We start from the raw sequence: 19,204 nt of genomic DNA on the forward strand, positions 1-19,204 counted from the left end.
CTGCTGACGACACAGTAGGCTCAAGGTGCTAATATTTTTGGTGACCACATTTTTGGGACGCATTTGCTGTATTTGTGTTTGTTTGTTTATCAGGGTTTACGTTGGTTACTGTCTTGTCTTACCCACGCAGGTGCGTCCGCTCCCGTCCAGGGTGAGACCCTCAGCACACTCACAGAGGAAGGAGCCCTGGGTGTTGACACAGCGCCCGTTGGTACACACCCCCGGGAACACCTCACACTCATTGATGTCTGGGGGAATCGGGGGTTATTAAAGGACTGATTGACTGTACTCTATGACTCATCAGTTTCTGTGGGAGGGAGGGAGGGAGTGGAATACCACAGGAGGGAGGCAGAGGGTCACTATGGCTGTAAGAATGTCTGCTACCAACAGAATGGATAATAGACAGTAGCAGCAGTATGTGTGTCGGGGTCAATATGTGTTTTACCTTCACAGTTGACTCCCTTCATACGCGCGAACCCCCTGGAACAGGCAGTGTCTGTGGAGAGAGACAACAGTTACAGTACACACCTCACACTTCATTATCTTCATTAGGAGTGTGTATGTCTAGAAGTGTGTGTGTGTGTTTGTGTTTGTACTGACCGATCTCGCAGCGTTCACAGGGACTGCCCCAGGCTGCTCCCAGCGTAGAGCAGCACTCAGACTTTAGCGTGGCGCCGTTGATGTTGACCTCACAGCGGCCATCTTGGACGTTCAGCCAGCATGTTCCCTTCATGCTGTCTGTAGAGGGAGGGGGTGAGAAGAGAGAGAGAGAGAGAGAGGGGGTAGGAAAGAGACAGAGAGAGAAAGAAGGAAGAAAGGAAGAGGAAGAGAGGGAGGAGAGAGAGAGGGAAGAAAGAGAGAGAGAATGTGAGTAAGTGAAGGCACTAAAGAGAACCCTGCCAAGAAAAGGCCCATCAATTCAAATGTACTGTGAAGCATCAACACACATATCTCTCATTTATATACTCCATTCATTCCAAGCACAACGGAACAGGCAGTGGATAGTAACTAACTACAGGTGTCCCTTTCAACAGCTGGCATCTTACCTCAGCCTGTACCAAGACACATGCATCAATTACTTTAATAATTTGCTATGGCACTCCTAATGGACTGAGAGCCTAGTCATAACAAATGGGATGTGCATTTTCTCTCCCGAGACCATGAGCCCACCCAAAAACTAGACCACAATTTACATTCTCGCCGCCGAGCGATGACTTTGAACCAAATATATGACTCTGCTTTGAACATAAAACAGCTCTATATTTTAAAGTACAGGAATCTATCAGACTGACAAGGCCGGCTCATATTGGTATTTATTCTAATGACTCATCCCAGATTACATCTGTAGATGGATGTTCAGATGCGTCTGGACATGTTCCCAAAGCTGCCATCGACTTGTTTATTTAGTGGTATAAAGATTCTAAAAGGCCTATGAGGCTAGAAACATTACTCTGACTGTCTATATGGATGATTCTCTGACAGAAGTTTGTCTCACGACCCCGTCGTTTTTAATTTGGGTCCGATTTTAAGTCGGGCAGTTATGACAGACGCCTTGGCCTCTTACCCACGCAGATGGTGTTGGTGGAGTCTAGCTTGCTGCCATGGGAACACTCGCAGTTGAAGGACCCGGCGATGTTGCGGCAGATTCCGTTGACACACGGGCTGGAGTCACACTCGTTGATATCTGAAACACATGGACCAGAGCAGGGTTAGGTAAGGCAGTGCAGAGCCAGTTAAATGGGTCATCCTTTACATCTAGACAGGCATGTGTTTACTTCAACAAAGACACAAAACTTTATGGAAATTGGTTCAAGGACAGAGGATGTAAGCAAACATGTGGTCATATATTTTGATGATCTATTTGATTCCCTTCTCTCCATGTGTGTTTAAGTGTTAAACAGTTGCAGGTGTATGCACATCTAGAAGATTAGACAGCTGCAAGGTATGAAATAGCACTGAAGAGTGTTTTAATGCATTGACTCTTCTCAACATGGTCGAACAAACTATTGCTCTTTTGGCGTGTGTATGAGGTGTTTACCTTCGCAGGTCTCAGAGTCTGGTTTGAAGACAAAGCCTTTGGGACAGGAGCAGGTGTAGCTGCCGGGGGTGTTTCTACACAGGCCGTTGTCACACAGCAGACGGTTCACGAGACACTCGTTGATGTCTGGGAGACAAGAAAGAGTTGAGGAGAAGAGAACAACATGGTTGACTTATCAAGTGTAGGGGAGAGTGGGGTAAGTTGAGCAATTTTTTACATTCAGCATCATTCCGTCAAGGGAAATAGTATTATCTCTAACAAAGATATCTACCTATATTTCAGGATGTTGTGTATCCCAGGAAATAATCAGAATTCATTTAAACAATACAGTTTTGAAAACATAGCTTGTCCAAAAAAAGTGGTCTCTTGGCACAACTTACCCCGGGTATGGGGTAAATTGAGCTGTGGGACATGGTAAGTTAAGCCGCCTACAAATGTCTGTACTGAATGAAATATTACACCTACCTTTTTAAAACCACGTATATCATGTCTATCCCAAACACAATTCAACACAATCACCTTTTTGTCTTCTAATCATTTTAAGCATATTTTAACACTTGCTTAACACCTAACAAACACTTTTTTTTTACACTTTTAACATAGGCCAGGCCCTGTTCTTACCTCATATCCCAGCAATAATGCCTTTCATTACGCTTGGGAAGAAAACACTTCAATTTGCTCAACTTGCCATTGGCTCAACCATTGGTTAAATTGACCTCATTGCCATTGGCTCAACTTACCCCAAGGCAAACATTTAGACTATAGCCCACACAGCTAGGATACACTTTCATGCTAGGTTTAGGACCTCATATTGAAGCTTATAGAGACCCCAAATGATGTATAGAACAATCTTTAAACTATCTACTTTGGTTTAGATCAGGGGTCTCCAACCTTTTTCTAGCATGAGCTACTTTAAAAAATGTTTACATGTCATAACAACTATAAGGGGGCCCCATAAAATATTATTTTGTATTTTTTCGAATTCTGTTTTCTGTTATTTTCCTGGTTTTCATTTTTTCTCTCGTTTTTTTACTCTCAATATTACAATTATTCAGATGGAAACAATGAAAATGGATGTTCTGAGTCCATGTCAATGCTTAAATCACATCAGAAGACAAAATTTTAGGTCTGGAAAAAATACTAACAAATATAGATTTTTTTTGGTGTAATTCTAGCAAGAGAGGAATGTGTCTGTCTAGCGATGTTTCTGCTGTTAGGTCTACTGCTGCAGAACATGTCATGGCAGAGTTTGCAAAACAATGGCCACCCAATTGACACAAATAGTCATGATATAGATCTGTCAGGTAACCCTACTTTGCAGTTAACATTTAATTGAGAAGGTTTTGGGGGAAAGTCTACCACCCACAAGACGGTTAACATTAGCATCGCTAACTGGCTACATACGGAGTGATAGACAAACGCGCACACCAAACAGACATAAAAAGTCAATATTGCTGGAAATTAATGGGCAAATATTGGGTTACGTTTGTCTTTTTAAGCCAATAGTGGCTAACCAGGGGTGGGATAATGTCAATGTGGCTTTGATTGGATAGAACCCAGGCAATTTATGTTTAAGACAGTTTGCATTGAACACATTAAAAAATGCATGTACTTTCAGAATTGATTGGTGAGTAACTCATTGGTGGGCTGGGAGATACTGGTAGCTCGCTATCTACCTGTTGGAGACCCCTGGTTTAGATACATGTTTCGTTTTTTTGGAACTAACTTGCTTACCACGTTTTCCATGTGGTTTCTTCCTTTACTGACGCCATGAAATGATGACTTCTTCCTAAATATTTGATCAAAGGATTTAATTTTTTTTTTAATGGTTTCCTAGAAACAAGGGTGGCTCAACATACCCATTTGGCTGAACTTACCACACTCTCCCCTAACACAAACCAACCAAAAGAATCAACCCCAGTGTTTGAAATTATAGGCGATTGTTCATCCAACTTTGATCATACGTCAAAGTTAAGACCACGAAAGTACAGCAGATAAACTTTATTCAGGTCGCTGCTTTTCCCACCAGACATTGGAGATTGGATACAGGAAGACTGGACTCACCCACGCAGTTCTTTCCGCTGGAGTCGGACTCATAACCGATGTTACAGATGCAGCGGTAGCTCCCTCTCAGGTTCTCACACATGCCGTTCTGACAGATGTCTGGGTCCAGGGCACACTCATTGATGTCTGAGGAGACACACAGGAACAAACCCACATGAGCCCACCACAAACCACAGCCTCATCTTTACGCTCTCTCCAACATACATATTTTATTTTTTCTCTCTTTGATTTGAAATTCGGAGGGAAATTCACACATTTTGGAGGGGCGCATGGAATGTTTGAGGGAAGGCCTGTTAAATGTCAGAATAACTAGCAGTGATAGTAGGGCAGGCTCCAAACCACAGACTTAAGATCAAACCGTACAAGTAACATTACTCACCTCTGCCGTCAGCGGTGATCCCAATCCCACTGCTGCACACAGCCTGGAACTCAGCTGAAAGGCAATAAAAACACCTGTAAGTCACCTGCTAATATATCCAGTGTAACAAAAAACACAATTTACATTCTAATTCTAACAATCACTTCTGCAGTATTTGGTAGAGTTCTACAGGATCTTAGCCTGGAATCAGAATTGTATTGTGAAGTGAAACAATGCTGAAACAGAGCATATCAGTTTGGATTCCATGCTAACAGGATCTTAATAACAGCACATGTAAACCACTGATGCTTGCTGGTGGGGTTAGGGTTAGGTTTGGTCACCTGAGTTGCGGGCAGGGCAGGGCTGGCAGGGCTCTCCGAAGCCGTGTTCAGGACTGGCACAGCAGCACTCAGACTTGGTGACGGCGCCAGGGAAGGGCCTCGAGCACGTGCCCATCTTGATGGCGCCGTAGCAGGTGGTGCGCATGTGTGTGTCCACACACACTCTCCCGTCCACGTCGATGGCCAGGCCCGGTGGGCACTCACAGCGGAAGGAGCCCTCGGAGTTGATACAGCGTCCGTTCATACAGATGCCTGGGGTCTGGCACTCATCAATGTCTGAAGGAGGGAAGAAAGAAGGGAAGCGATACAGTAAATAATGGTATAGCCTTATTTTATTTAGATAATCACTTCAATACCACTTCATTAATCCCTCCAGGAGCAATCTACTCCCCTGAAGATGATCTGTAGACCATAGGAGGCTGGTGGGAGGAGCTATAGGAGGACGAGCTCATTGTAATGGCTGGAATGGAATCAATGGAACAGTATCAAACATATGGAATCCACGTTTGACAACGTTCCATTTATTCCATTCCAGCCATTCCAATGAGCCTGTCCTCCTATAGCTCCTCCCACCAGCCTCCACTGCTATACAGTGAGGGAAAAAAGTATTTGATCCCCTGCTGATTTTGTACGTTTGCCCACTGACAAAGACATGATCAGTCTACAATTTTGAGTGAGAGACAGAATAACAACAAAGAAATCCAGAAAAACGCATGTCAAAAATGTTATAAATTGATTTGCATTTTAAATGAGGGAAATAAGTATTTGACCCCTCTGCAAAACATGACTTAGTACTTGGTGGCAAAACCCTTGTTGGCAATCACAGAGGTCAGACGTTTCTTGTAGTTGGCCACCAGGTTTGCACACATCTCAGGAGGGATTTTGTCCCACTCCTCTTTGCAGATCTTCTCCAAGTCATTAAGGTTTCGAACCTGACGTTTGGCAACTCGAACCTTCAGCTCCCTCCACAGATTTTCAATGGGATTAAGGTCTGGAGACTGGCTAGGCCACTCCAGGACCTTAATGTGCTTCTTCTTGAGCCACTCCTTTGTTGCCATGGCCGTGTCATTGTCATGCTGGAATACCCATCCACGACCCATTTTCAATGCCCTGGCTGAGGGAAGGAGGTTCTCACCCAAGATTTGACGGTACATGGCCCCGTCCATCATCCCTTTGATGCGGTGAAGTTGTCCTGTCCCCTTAGCAGAAAAACACCCCCAAAGCATAATGTTTCCACCTCCATGTTTGACAGTGGGGATGGTGTTCTTGGGGTCATAGGCAGCATTCCTCCTCTTCCAAACACGGCGAGTTGAGTTGATGCCAAAGAGCTCGATTTTGGTCTCATCTGACCACAACACTTTCACCCAGTTCTCCTCTGAATCATTCAGATGTTCATTGGCAAACTTCAGACAGGCCTGTATATGTGCTTTCTTGAGCAGGGGGACCTTGCGGGCGCTGCAGGATTTCAGTCCTTTTCTTGGTGACTATGGTCCCAGCTGCCTTGAGGTCATTGACAAGATCCTCCCGTGTAGTTCTGGGCTGATTCCTCACCGTTCTCATGATCATTGCAACTCCACAAGGTGAGATCTTGCATGGAGCCCCAGGCAGAGGAAGATTGACAGTTATTTTGTGTTTCTTCCATTTGCGAATAATCGCACCAACGGTTGTCACCTTCTCACCAAGCTGCTTGGCGATGGTCTTGTAGCCCATTCCAGCCTTGTGTAGGTCTACAATCTTGTCCCTGACATCCTTGGAGAGCTCTTTGGTCTTGGCCACGGTGGAGAGTTTGGAATCTGATTGATCGATTGCTTCTGTGGACAGGTGTCTTTTATACAGGTAACAAGCTGAGATTAGGAGCACTCCCTTTAAGAGTGTGCTCCTAATCTCAGTTTGTTACCTGTATAAAAGACACCTGGGAGCCAGAAATCTTTCTGATTGAGAGGGGTCAAATACTTATTTCCCTCATTAAAATGTAAATCAATTTATAACATTTTTGACATGCGTTTTTCTGTATTTTTTTGCTGTTATTCTGTCTCTCACTGTTCAAATAAACATACCATTCAAATTATTGAATGATCATTTCTTTGTCAGTGGGCAAAGTACAAAATCAGCAGGGGATCAAATACTTTTTTCCCTCACTATAGATGTTGATCAGACTATCAACAAGTGATCCAGTGGATCAGCTATCAACTGCAACTCTGTTGACTTCAGATAACTGTAACTTGTGTATGGTAGATGATGTACCTGTGCAGTAGCGTCCGTTAGGTGCCAGGGCAAAGCCAGGTTTACAGATACACTTGAAGCTACCATCCTCATTGATACACATTCCATTGAGACACATGTTGGTGGTGGCACACTCATCATGATCTGGAAGAGAACAAGGAGACAAGTTTTAATTTATAGTGGTATAGACGTGCAATAATCTACCACATCCGTTGATTGAATATATAAATGAACGTCCATTGTTACCTATGCAGTTCTTTCCATCAGGAGTGAGTTCAAAGCCAGCGTTGCAGATGCACTGGAAGCTTCCGCCAGTGTTGACACAACGTCCGTTACGACACATCACTCCGTTCACGATGCACTCGTCAATATCTGTGGAGGGGAGGGAAGGGGAGGGGAGTTTAGGCTTAGTTTGACTGTTAGCCAGGTTAGGTACCAGTCTGTTACAAGCACAGACCGTCAGTAGCCCAACGTACACAGTCCATCCATACCATTCAACTGTTGTAATATAGAATTATCATGGTCTGTAGTTGTTCTGGTGAGTAATTGGAACATACCAATGCAGGCCTGTTTGGTGGGGGTGCCCTGGTAGCCTTCGTGACACTTGCAGTGGTACGATCCAGGTGTGTTGACACAGTCTCCATTGACACAGGGGTTGCTGACGCACTCATCCACATCTGAAGGAGGGAGGAGAAGAGAGAAGGGAGATGAAGAGAGATGAGTTTATCAGTAAAACCCAGGGTGCTCCAATTACAGTTTATCAGTAAAACCCAGGGTGCTCCAATTACAAATCTGAACACTCCCATACTTGTTAAAAAAGGTTTAAGAATCAATGCTACTGTGTAAAGATACCCTGAGTTAAACATCTACCAGAGAAGTTCCATGCGTGGTCAGAAGATGGCAGTAGAGTATATGTAATTTTCCTAACTGTAATTACTTTCTAGTGGGCTTACCAATACACTCCCCGCGTACATCCTGTCTGTAGCCCATGTTACATTCACAGCGGTAGCTGGTCGGGGTGGGGATACAGCGGCCGTTCAAACACAGGTTGGTGAAATGTTTACACACATCAACGGTCTCATTGAGTGACACTGAGGATACACAACACAACACACAATTACATTACCTTACCAAACAATGTTTATTATTTTCTAAAACACAGTGAAGAACATGAAAAGAGATGAAAAGTTGCTCCCATCACTATTTTGACATTCAGGTTTGTCTCATTGAGATACAATCTCTTCTCCAAAAGACCTAGTCCATGAACTGATCAACAGGTTATACATTGTGGTGGCAGCATCATGCTGTGGGGATGTTTTTCAGCGGCAGGGACTGGGAGACTAGTCAGGATCATGGGAAAGATGAACCGAGCAAAGTACAGAGAGATCCTTGATGAAAACCTGCTCCAGAGCGCTCAGGACCTCAGACTGGGTTGAAGGTTCACCTTCCAACAGGACAACGACCCTAAGTACACAGCCAAGACAACACAGGAGTGGCTTGGGGACAAGTCTCTGAATGTCCTTGAGTGGCCCAGCCAGAGCCCGGACTTGAACCCGATCGAACATCTCTGGAAAGACCTGAAAATAGCTGTGCAACGACGCTCCCCATCCAAGCTGATAGAGCTTGAGAGGATCTGCAGAGAAGAATAGGAGAAACTCCCCAAATACAATACGTGGTCCTCTGTAGCTCAGCTGGTAGAGCACGGCGCTTGTAACGCCAAGGTAGTGGGTTCGATCCCCGGGACCACCCATACACAAAAATGTATGCACGCATGACTGTAAGTCGCTTTGGATAAAAGCGTCTGCTAAATGGCGTATTATTTTATTTATTATTACAAGTGTGCCAAGCTTGTAGCGTCATACCCAAGAAGACTCAAGGCTGTAATCACTTCCAAAGGTGCTTCAACAAAGTACTAAGTAAAGGGTCTGAATACTTATGTAAATGTCATTATTTATTTTATTTTATATGTGCAAACATTTCCAAAAAACAGTTTTTGCTTTGTCATTATGGGGTATTGTGTATAGATTGATGAGGGAAAAAAACAATTTAATCAATTTTAGAATAAGGCTGTAATGTAACAAAATATAGAAAAAGTCAAGGGGTCTGAATACTTTCCGAATGCACTTTATACTCAGTTTAAACCATAGAATTAGGAATTAGAATACTAGTAATTTTATAATTTCTATGGTTTAAACACCATCTAATATCTCTGATACAAAACATAAAACCACAGGCTAACAATAGAACACTACTCTATGGACACTTTTTGCGGCCTAACCAACTCACCGATATTACGCCCCCCACCGTTTCCTCCGAAACCATTTCCTCCTCCTCCCTGTCCCCCTCCTCCAATGCCATGGTGACCATTGCCGTTAGGTCCGTTGGGGTTGAGTTTGTAGCCGTAGCTGTAACCGTTACCGTTGCTGCCACCACCATTGGGGAAGCCTCCGTGGGGGAAACCTCCATTACCTGTGCCATGGGGAACCCCCTCGATGCACAGCCTTCTGTACTCATCTACAGGAGAGAGCATGGAAAGGGTTAATGTTGGTTATCTTCAAATGACTCCCATACACACATGTATCTCAGTATGTTGTTTTGTTATGGTTTGGGTCAGTTTTACCTATTTTGATATTATATACTGTATATGGGTAAGTGGTTGCATAAACTCACACATTGGAACAATGCCTGGGCATGATTATGTCTGGAAAATGGGGATGTATATGTAAAACCCTGATCGGATCTATGTTTATGTCTATGGTTAAATCTATGTTTATATTTATTTATGTATGTCAGTGTGAAATCTCTTGAATGTGAGTGTATGTTTTTTTCATGGTAGGTCCAAAGGGAGTTGATGTCAGTATCCTAGCCAAGACTACAGACAATGCACATACACACACACACGCGCACGCACGCACACACACACACACACACACAGTCTTGCGCAGCTAACCTTGTGGGGACATACAATTCAGTCCCATTCAAAATCCTATTTTCCTTAACCCCTAACCCGTACCCTAACCTTAACCCTAACCCTAAACCTAACCATAGCTCCTAACCCTAACCGTAACACTAACCCTAGCTCCTAACCCTAACACTAATTCTAACCCTAACCCTAAACCCCCTAGAAATAGCATTTGACCTTGGGAGTGAAGGCTGGCTGTATTTGTGTGTGTATGCGTGAGTGCATGTGTGCGTGTGAGAGTACAGCTCAGCACTCATTTATACACACACATGACATGCATGAAAGCAAAAATGAACACACACACACTCTCATAGGGGAACAGACATATGTGAGCTAGATAGACAAGACCACGGTCATGGTCTTCACCCAGATCTTTTCCATCTTTGTCCTTTTGCTATTAGTCATGAGGTCATGCTCTTCAGTAGTGAGGGGGATCATGGATCACTTACATTGTCAGTTACATGACAGGCAATCCAAGCTATTCAAGCTATTCATTCATAACACATGCACAAAATAACTCAGCAATTGATGTGCAAAAGGGAGTTTGGACTGTGGGTTAGTAGTCTTAAATTGTGTGTGTGTCTGAGACAGACGAGGAGGAGAGAGTGTGTGTGTGTGTGCTCACCGGACCCCCTGACAGGGCACATCTCAGGGATCTGTCCAGAAGCCCAGCAGCGGCCTGTGTCACAGCAGCACTGCATCTTGGTATACTGGCCCTGCAGGTCGCCTGCACAGCGCCCACTCGCCAACGCCGAGAAACACGTGCCCACACGTTGGTCTGAGGGAGGAGTGGATGGAGGGAGAGGATGGAGGGAGAGGATGGAGGGAGAGGATGGAGGGAGAGGATGGAGGGAGAGGATGGAGGGAGAGGATGGAGGGAGAGGATGGAGAGAGAAAGAGAGTTGGGAAGAGAGGTCAGTATGCTTCAGGGTGAGTCACTCAAATCGCTCATGATGTTGTAAACACGTTTGACTTCCAGGTCATGTAGAACATCTAATGTTACTATTTCACCTTTAGGCAGACCATGTTATAATGCACATGCTTTACCATACTGGAAATACTCTGGTGACAAGGTATAACCACAGTTTCTACTGAGTCACAGTGTACGATTCTGACGGGAAACAAGGGTTTCTACATCCTTCAGGATCACAAGAAAATTCAAAAGCTTTCAGCACAAAAAAGCTTGACAATCACCTCCCTACCACAAAGATGGTACGCAATTGGGAGTAGGGAGTGGGGATGGAGGTGTGGTTCCTCCAGCCCTGAGGAGATGTTACAGCTAACAGCTGTCCCCAAATGCCAGGGCTGCCTTTCCCCTCCCTACCCTCTACATGGTAGCATGGGAGGAAGCTAATTTATGGTCTGGGAGCTGTAAAGGTCTCAGGGGTCCTAATAACTGCAGGCATCACAAGGGCCTCCTAATATGGCCCTGTTGTTTGCTACAGTCCCACAGGTCAGGGTAAATAGGCTGGGGGAGGAAGGGGGAGGGAAAGGGTGTGTTCGGGGTAAGTGGAGAAGAAGTGAGGGTCCCTTGGTGCATGCGTGTGTTTGTGTGTGTAATGCAGATGAAAGTGTAGGGGGAAAGACAGAGGGGGGAGGCAGGCGTGCAAGTCGATTAACTTTGCTAATGAGCTAGCAGTCCGGAATTAATTAGTTCCATGTGGAGCAATCCTGGACAATTATATTGGACATGAGAAGCTCTGTGTCTGGGGCATATAGCCATGCACTTTAAACAGGCCAACTTCCCCTCCCTCCCTCCTTCCCAAGGGACCAACCCAGCTGGGGGCAGGATTGGAGGGAGAGTGGGTGAGGGAACGGAATGGAAGGGAGAAGGGAGGGCGGTGATGGGGATGATGATGACTTAAATTGGAACCAGACCCTTAGCTAGCTAGCTAGCTAGCCTATAGCGAACAGCACAACTGCATGCTTTCTTTTTTACAGACTGGGTTTTCACGGTGCGATGGACGGGGCATTAGGGCTGATTAGTGTGGGGCTCAACAGGTCCCTCCGGTCTGCTTCTCCACGCTATGCTGTCCCAGAATAACGCCAGCCCAGGGCCAAGGGCAGGCAGGCAAGAAATCAGCTCGGCTAGAGCCGACATTCCTGGACCTAGAGCCCCCTGCTCACCTCGTGTAGTTTCTTAGTCTACCTCCACTCGCAAAACGCACCCAAGCAAACATGGCCGAGTCGGCGGACACACACAGGGGAGCCAGCCACAGCATGGGTCTGGCTGGAGCTGAGGAAATACGGTGGGATGTGTCAATGTGTCAGACAGGGCCTGATATCACAGCTCTCTTTTATTTGTTCCTGGGGACTCTACAGTTCACCGGGTTACACTAGACAGATGGATGGGCGCTCTGGGTGAGAAACGATGGAAAGAGAAAACAGGGGGTAAGCAAAAAAGGGGCATGGAGGAGAGAAGGAGAAAGCAAGAGAACGGGGGGCAGAGAAAGAAAGAGAGGGGGTAAGCAAAAAAGGGGCATGGAGGAGAGAAGGAGAAAGCAAGAGAACGGGGGGCAGAGAAAGAAAGAGAGGGGGTAAGCAAAAAAGGGGCATGGAGGAGAGAAGGAGAAAGCAAGAGAACGGGGGGCAGAGAAAGAAAGAGAGGGGGTGGGAGGAATGTTAGCGGAAAGAAATATCTCCAGTGTGACTCTCTCTCTCCTCAATCTCCCCCTGACCAGAGTGAGAGAGAGAAAGAGAGAGAGGGGACAAAAACGAAGGAGTCTAATGGGTCAAAGAAGAGAGAATTGGGGGAAGACAGAGAGATAGAAGTGAGGACAGAGAGAGAGCGAGAGCGACAGAGTCTTCTTGGTCAAAGTGAAGACAGAGCATGAGACCCAGTTTAACCTGTTGGACCATCCCATATGTCTCTCTCTCCTCCCCCCACCACCCCCCTGTTCCTACCTCAGTGGACCGTCATTTTCCACACGCATGTTCCCAATCAGGCTACGCTTCCCTCTCCTTTCCCCTCGTCCCTCTCTCCCACTGCTCTACCCATTTGTTCTGGCACAGAACAACAGAGAAAGGGGATAGTTTGGATAGTTTTCTCCTCTCTCCACCCCCTCTCTTTCTCCCCTCTTCTCTGGCTCGTCTTGCTTGTTGTCGTGGTGGTGTCAGCTTTGTTCTCCTGCAGGCCTCTAAGTGAGTCCAGATGCTTTCTACCTTGAAGCTAAACAATCTGCCACACGACCAGGCCAGGCAGAACAGAAGAGAACAGAGGGCTCCTTGTGAGATCATTGTTGACACTGTTCATTGTTCGCTTGGCATTTTCACCCGGTTTCCCTTTATTAGCCAAAAGACAACAAACAAGTACAGCAGAGATATTCAATAGATGATGGAAAATGGATTGCGTGCCAAAGAGAGAGGGGGGCCAACAAAACTTTGACCCGTGAGTGAATTTGAATACCTCGTTCTCCTGCCTAGGAGACATTGGGGCGTACGACTTTTCAATTAAAGTAATCAAGTGGTTCTGCTTGGCTAGGAGAGGGACCTTGAGTGAAAGAGATTTGTTGGACTCCCATTCGAACGCTGTTCGAAAGCAACAGGGCCAGCTCTCTGGCGGCCATTTTGAGGTGAGCTGCTGAAGATTGCATGCGCTCTACATTAACAGCTGGTAGTGTTTCAGGGTGTGAGTCAGAGAGGTGCTAATGCTAACTGGCATTACAGCAGTCAAGGCCGAGTGTGCGTCCCTGGGCCTGCACATGATGAATGCAGACCGGCTTGACTCATCAGAACGCTAGTCACAGGAAGGGATGGAGGGGGAAAGAGAGGAGGGAGGGATAAGTTCAGATGTGAACAGTCAGTGGCTAACAAGAGGGTGAAGGAGGGAGGGATAAGTCCAGATGTGAACAGTCAGTGGCTAACAAGAGGGTGAAGGAGGGAGGGATAAGTCCAGATGTGAACAGTCAGTGGCTAACAAGAGGGTGAAGGAGGGAGGGAGGGGTGTGTGTCCGGGGGGGAAGGGGGGGGGGCAGCGCTAACTCACCTACACATCTGGCACCGTCAGTGCTGGTGATGTAACCACGGGGACAGGTGCAGACGTAGCTGCCGGCTGTGTTGGTGCATTCACCTCCATCACAAACACCTGGGTTAGTGCTGCACTCGTCAATATCTGAAACACACACACACAAACAATTAGATCATTGGAGTTAGAGCATACACTGAGCTTCATGAGAGTCATACACTCATCATACACACGCAGTAACTCAAAACCCTGTCACAGGCATTATTTGGAAGAATTCATTTTCCTCGATAACAGCTGCTCAAAGTATTTGGATCCATCTCAAATATTTGAAGAAGTGGACTATATCTCATCTGTCAAATACACTTGAGGGCCTCAAATAATAACTGCTCATAACTCTAAATACAAGAGCAGGAACAACTGCTACACTGTTCGAAAAAAGGGTTCTAAACGGGTTCTTCGGCTGTCCCAATAGGAGAACCCTTTTTGGTTCCAGGTAGAACCCTTCTGGGTTCCATGTAGAACCCTCTGTGGAAAAAGTTTTACATGGAACACAAAAGGGTTCTACCTGGAACCAAAAAGGGTTCTTCAAAGGGTTCTCCTATAGGGACAGCCGAAGAACCCTTTTAGGTTCTAGATAGCACTTTTTTTGTGTACTAGACACAGTCAAGCCAACCTGAGTGGAGATCTGAAGTCTACAAAAGGAGGAGGCAGGCATATGGAAAATCTCTGGGATTGTGTTCTGCCAAAGACTTCATAACTGTGGTGGATTTTAAGAGGTCTAAATGGTGAGAGTTTCCCACACGCACACGCCATGGGAATACTTCAGCTGTCCCGGAGAGACTACGGTCAGGGTCAGTTTGTCCTATCTGGTGTAATTCTCCTGCCTTATCTGGTGTCCTGTGTGGTCTTAAGTATGCTCCCTTTAATTCTACCATCTCTTTCTGGCTCTCTCTCTCTCCCCTCCCGGAGGACCTGAGCCCTAGGACCATGCCTCAGGACTACCTGGCCTAACGACTCCTGGCTGTCCCCATCCCCAGTCCACCTGGTCGTGCTGCTGATCCAGGTTCTGCTGTTCTGGAACCCTGACCTGTTCACCGGACCTGCTACCTTGTCCCGGACCTGCTCTTTCGACCCTCTCTCTCCCTTTCTCTCTAAAAAGGGCTTTATAAATAAATGTGATTGAAATTTGATTGACTACAGATGTAGGATCTTCATTTGAGCCAGTTTCCTACAGCAGGAAAATAATCCTGCAGCAACAGGAGATGGGAATTATTATGTGCATTATAATTAATGGACATTTTTGTAGGGGTTGATAAATTTTTTGTTAGGGCAAATCAAGTGTGAATTTTCAAAGTGTAAATTACAAACTTTAAAATACTTTTAAAAACCCAAATACACTACAAGTTTTCATTTCATGCAGTACAGGAAAATTCTCAACAACAAAAGAGTGATCAAATTAAGATCCTACATCTGTACACTAGACCTGGGAGTCAGCAGTATAGAGCTAGTGCGTGTGTGTGTGTGTGTGTGAGAGAGAAAGAGCCAGTACTTGGCAGGGTCCAGTCTGCCGTGTGGTGTATTACAGTATATAACACTACACATGAAAAGGCCTCTCACTGCTATGATGGTGAGAGTGAAGTGAGGCTCCAGAAGGCATTGGGTTTATATGCTGTGTTTCGCTTATTTATGCACATATATAATTACCTTTTTGGTCAAATTACAGTATGCGTATTTGTATAGTGTGGCGTGTGAGAGGCGGGCCCGTAAATGTGAGTGTGCAGTCGGTGGGTATGCATTAGTAGTGTGTGCGTGTGTGTTGGCAGTGGGTAAGCATCAACGCTGTCTATGGGGCAGTGTGTGCGTGTATGTAATGGGAAGTTAAGAGACACTGGGTCCCCTGCTGACTATTGTCAGACTGCGGTGGTGAAAGGTTCTCCTCAAGTCATAAAAGAGCAGAAAAATAAACGTGGTGTCAGCATTCCTCCCCCTGAATAGGACCAGACTTTACACAGCTCAGACATGCAGCGCTGTGTGTGTGGAGGGAAATGTCTGCCACCTGGATAAATGACCACTGTTCAATCATCAAAGTGTGTGTTGTGAGACTGTGTTTGTGTGTGAGAGAAAGTATGTATGCGTTGTGTATATGTATGAGTGAGTGTGTATGTGTGTGTGTGTGTGTGTGTATGTCTGTATAGGTTGAGTGTGTCAGTGAGTGTGTATCTCTGTATAGTACAGGTGTCTGTGTGTGTGTAAGAGTGTGTCTGTATGTATAGTATGTATAGTATGTATAGTGTGTGTGGGTCCACAAGTGTCAGACGATAAAGTCATCTCTGCTCTGTAAATGTTTCTTTGTGCTAGCGCTAACAGCTGGCCCTGTGCCAGTAGACTGTATTTATTGAAGGAAAATGGGGGGCAAAAAAGAAGGAGAGAAAAAAGAACAAGTGTGAAACACTACTGGAGTGAAAAGAGGTATGAAATCAGCTGGGTTGCTTTGGCCAAGAAGAACTACCTCCCAGACATGTTAACAGCGCCAAGGCTGGCTCCACTAGAACATGAGGACATGTTTGTGCATAAACTTGGAGGGCATTTTGAAACCCATTTTCCTTTGGAATACTGATGGTGGTCTGTGATGTCATAACTGAACAAAATGGGTCTTGAATCTCTCAATCTCAGAGCTGTGCTATTTGAGGTATCTGGGCATTTATAGTTATGGACGGTAGGTTGGCAGGTAGCCTGGCGGGTAGGAGTGTTGGGCCAATAACCAAAAGGTTGCTGGTTCGAATCCCTGAGCTGAGAAGGTAAAAATCTGTAGTTCTGCCCTTGAGCAAGGCAGTTAACCCACTGTTCCCCGGGCACCAATGACGTGGATGTTGATTAAGGCAGCCCCCCCCCCCAAACGCCCTGATTCAGAGGTGTTGGGTTAAATGTGAAAGACACATTTCAGTTGAATGCATTCAGTTGTACAACTGACTAGATATCTTCCATTTAAACTCTGTATTCTCTACCCTTTAGTGGACTATGAAATGCTTGACGTTTTGAGACTAAAAACTGACTGCCCCAATTAAGCTCTAAAACAATGTTCCCTAAAAGCAGCCCCCACCTTGGCCCAAACGAAGCCCAGCGATAGAGCCTCAGGCCTGGGGCTGATCCACTACTGTCTTCCATTGTCCTATAATTAGTTAACCTCCAAGGACCTCCACTCCGATACGCTGCCTCTCATCCCACCAGGCTTCAAAGACTACAGGGCACAGGGCACCTCTCCTGCTAGTCCAGCCAACAGGCCTCCGGCACCATAAGGCTGCTGCAGCACAATCCAATTTCAGTGGGACTGTGATAGGACAGCAGTGTCTGTGTTTGTGTGAGTACATGAAAGCATGCATGTCTGTGGAGAGAGAGAGAGAGAGAGAGAGAGAGAGAGAGAGAGAGAGAGAGAGAGAGAGAGAGAGTGTGTGTGTGTGAATCTTTCCCTCATCACATGACCAGCTAATTAGAGGCTCCTCCAGGTATATAAGGGTTTCTAACCCTTCATTAACCCCCAGGGCCTACTGATGTCTAACAGCTGAGCTCTCTCTTGCTCTATAGCTGTCACTGGACACCCAGTCTCTGTTCAAATGCACCCTTTCTTCCTTGTGTGTGTACATTTCCATACCAGAGACTTGATAACCACAGAAGCCAATAGCCACAGTACTCAAAACTGCTAACAAAACCCTGCCAAAAAACCAAAACAATGCAATTCAAAATCAAATTATTAACTGAGGCACTGAGTTCAGTTAGCTAAGCCTACTTTAATTTACGACCAATATGTTTTCCATTACACAAATTCATTGTTATACATTCCTATTTGTTATATAAGGTGTATAATATAATATCACCACAGAGGGTCTGTGTGTGGGACTCACCTTCGCACTTGTGGCTGGTGTCACTCTGGCGGTGGCCCGCTGGACATTTACACTCATAGGAGCCCACTGTGTTGATACAATTACCTCCTGCACACAGCCCCGGGATGGCCTGACATTCATCCACATCTACAGGGGAAAGGAGGGAGAGAGAGAGAGAGAGAGAGAAAGGGGGGAGGGGCAAGAGTAGGAGAGCGAGGAAGGGGATGGGGTAAAGAGAGAGAAAAAGGGAGAGAGAGGGGGAAATGGGGAAGAGAGGTATGGAGAAAGGGAGAAAGAGGGGAAAGGAGAGAGAGGGAAATGAGGGAGAGAGAATGGAGACCATCAGCACAAATAAGCAGCACTTAACAGGAGTTGCTTTAAGAGATGCACTTTAAAGTACTCTGAGTCTACTCTTAATGAGCTAAGAATCTTCCAAAGCTTTACTGCCCACTAGTCTATAAATGTGTGTGAAAGAATTTGGATTTTACGCTCTGTGATTTATAGCACCTTTAAAGTGAAGTAGGCTGGGCGCACACATTACATTATAGTACAATAATCAATCATGAGAAGACATATGGCAAAAATATTTATTTTTCTGAACTTTCAGTCCCGTATTAAAACCTGTTGAAAGGGGCGCAGCAGGAAAGAACAGGGGATATCTTGGCACCTCCACCTAGGAACCAAGATGACTCCAGACTGCAGCCCTTGTTTGAGTAGGGAGTGGGTTCATGTATGCGCATATTTCCCCATCATGCCGTGAGTAACGAGGATGGAGCTGTGGGCATGGGGCTCTGATCTGACAGTAAACACGGTAACCAGGAAGCACGACATGTCTTCTTTAGAGTTGTTTAACGAGAGGGAGGAGTCGTTTATCAGAGAAGAAGAGATAAAGAGAGCGGCCCAACTCGGCGGAAAATCTGTCTCCCTCCAGCAGGTGGCGATCATTGTTTTTTTTCGCCCACCAAGCAAGGAGTTGTTGTGTGGAGGTCAATGAGAGTGTTGAATTTGGTCAACAAAAAAATATATACGGCTTATTTTCTATGTGAGGTTTATTTATTTGTTTGAATAGAAGTTTCGTAATGCTTAGGTTGTTACAAGTTTACTGATATACAGTACCAGTCAAAAGTTTGGACACACCTACTCATTCAAGGGTTTTTCTTTATTTTTACTATTTTCTACATTGTAGAATAATAGTGAAGACATCAAAACTATGAAATAACACATATGGAACCAAGAAAGTGTTAAACAAATCAAAATATATTTGATATTTGAGATTCTTCAAAGTAGCCACCCTTTGCCTTGATGACAGCTTTGCACACTCTTGGCATTCTCTCAACCAGCTTCATGAGGTAGTCACCTGGAATGCATTTAAATTA

General features: G+C 45.4%; 1 protein-coding gene across 2 annotated transcripts in view; it reads right to left on the reverse strand.

The window, feature by feature from the left end:
• Positions 1-19,204, reverse strand: part of LOC121533591 (fibrillin-2) — a 67,028-nt gene that overhangs the window by 18,627 nt on the left and 29,197 nt on the right. For both annotated transcript variants that reach the window (XM_041839673.2, XM_041839672.2), the window contains exons 8-23: positions 17,850-17,975; positions 13,972-14,097; positions 10,612-10,764; positions 9,311-9,538; positions 7,978-8,115; positions 7,582-7,701; positions 7,271-7,396; positions 7,046-7,168; positions 4,802-5,077; positions 4,482-4,535; positions 4,103-4,228; positions 2,039-2,164; positions 1,565-1,684; positions 601-738; positions 446-496; positions 123-248 (exon numbers count right to left, since the gene is read on the reverse strand). In XM_041839673.2, coding sequence (XP_041695607.2) covers positions 123-248; positions 446-496; positions 601-738; positions 1,565-1,684; positions 2,039-2,164; positions 4,103-4,228; positions 4,482-4,535; positions 4,802-5,077; positions 7,046-7,168; positions 7,271-7,396; positions 7,582-7,701; positions 7,978-8,115; positions 9,311-9,538; positions 10,612-10,764; positions 13,972-14,097; positions 17,850-17,975 — 2,157 coding nt within the window. The remainder of the gene's footprint in view (positions 1-122; positions 249-445; positions 497-600; positions 739-1,564; positions 1,685-2,038; positions 2,165-4,102; positions 4,229-4,481; positions 4,536-4,801; positions 5,078-7,045; positions 7,169-7,270; positions 7,397-7,581; positions 7,702-7,977; positions 8,116-9,310; positions 9,539-10,611; positions 10,765-13,971; positions 14,098-17,849; positions 17,976-19,204) is intronic.

Source organism: Coregonus clupeaformis, chromosome 20 (assembly GCF_020615455.1).
Source record: "Coregonus clupeaformis isolate EN_2021a chromosome 20, ASM2061545v1, whole genome shotgun sequence".
In the NCBI taxonomy this organism is placed as follows: domain Eukaryota; kingdom Metazoa; phylum Chordata; class Actinopteri; order Salmoniformes; family Salmonidae; genus Coregonus; species Coregonus clupeaformis.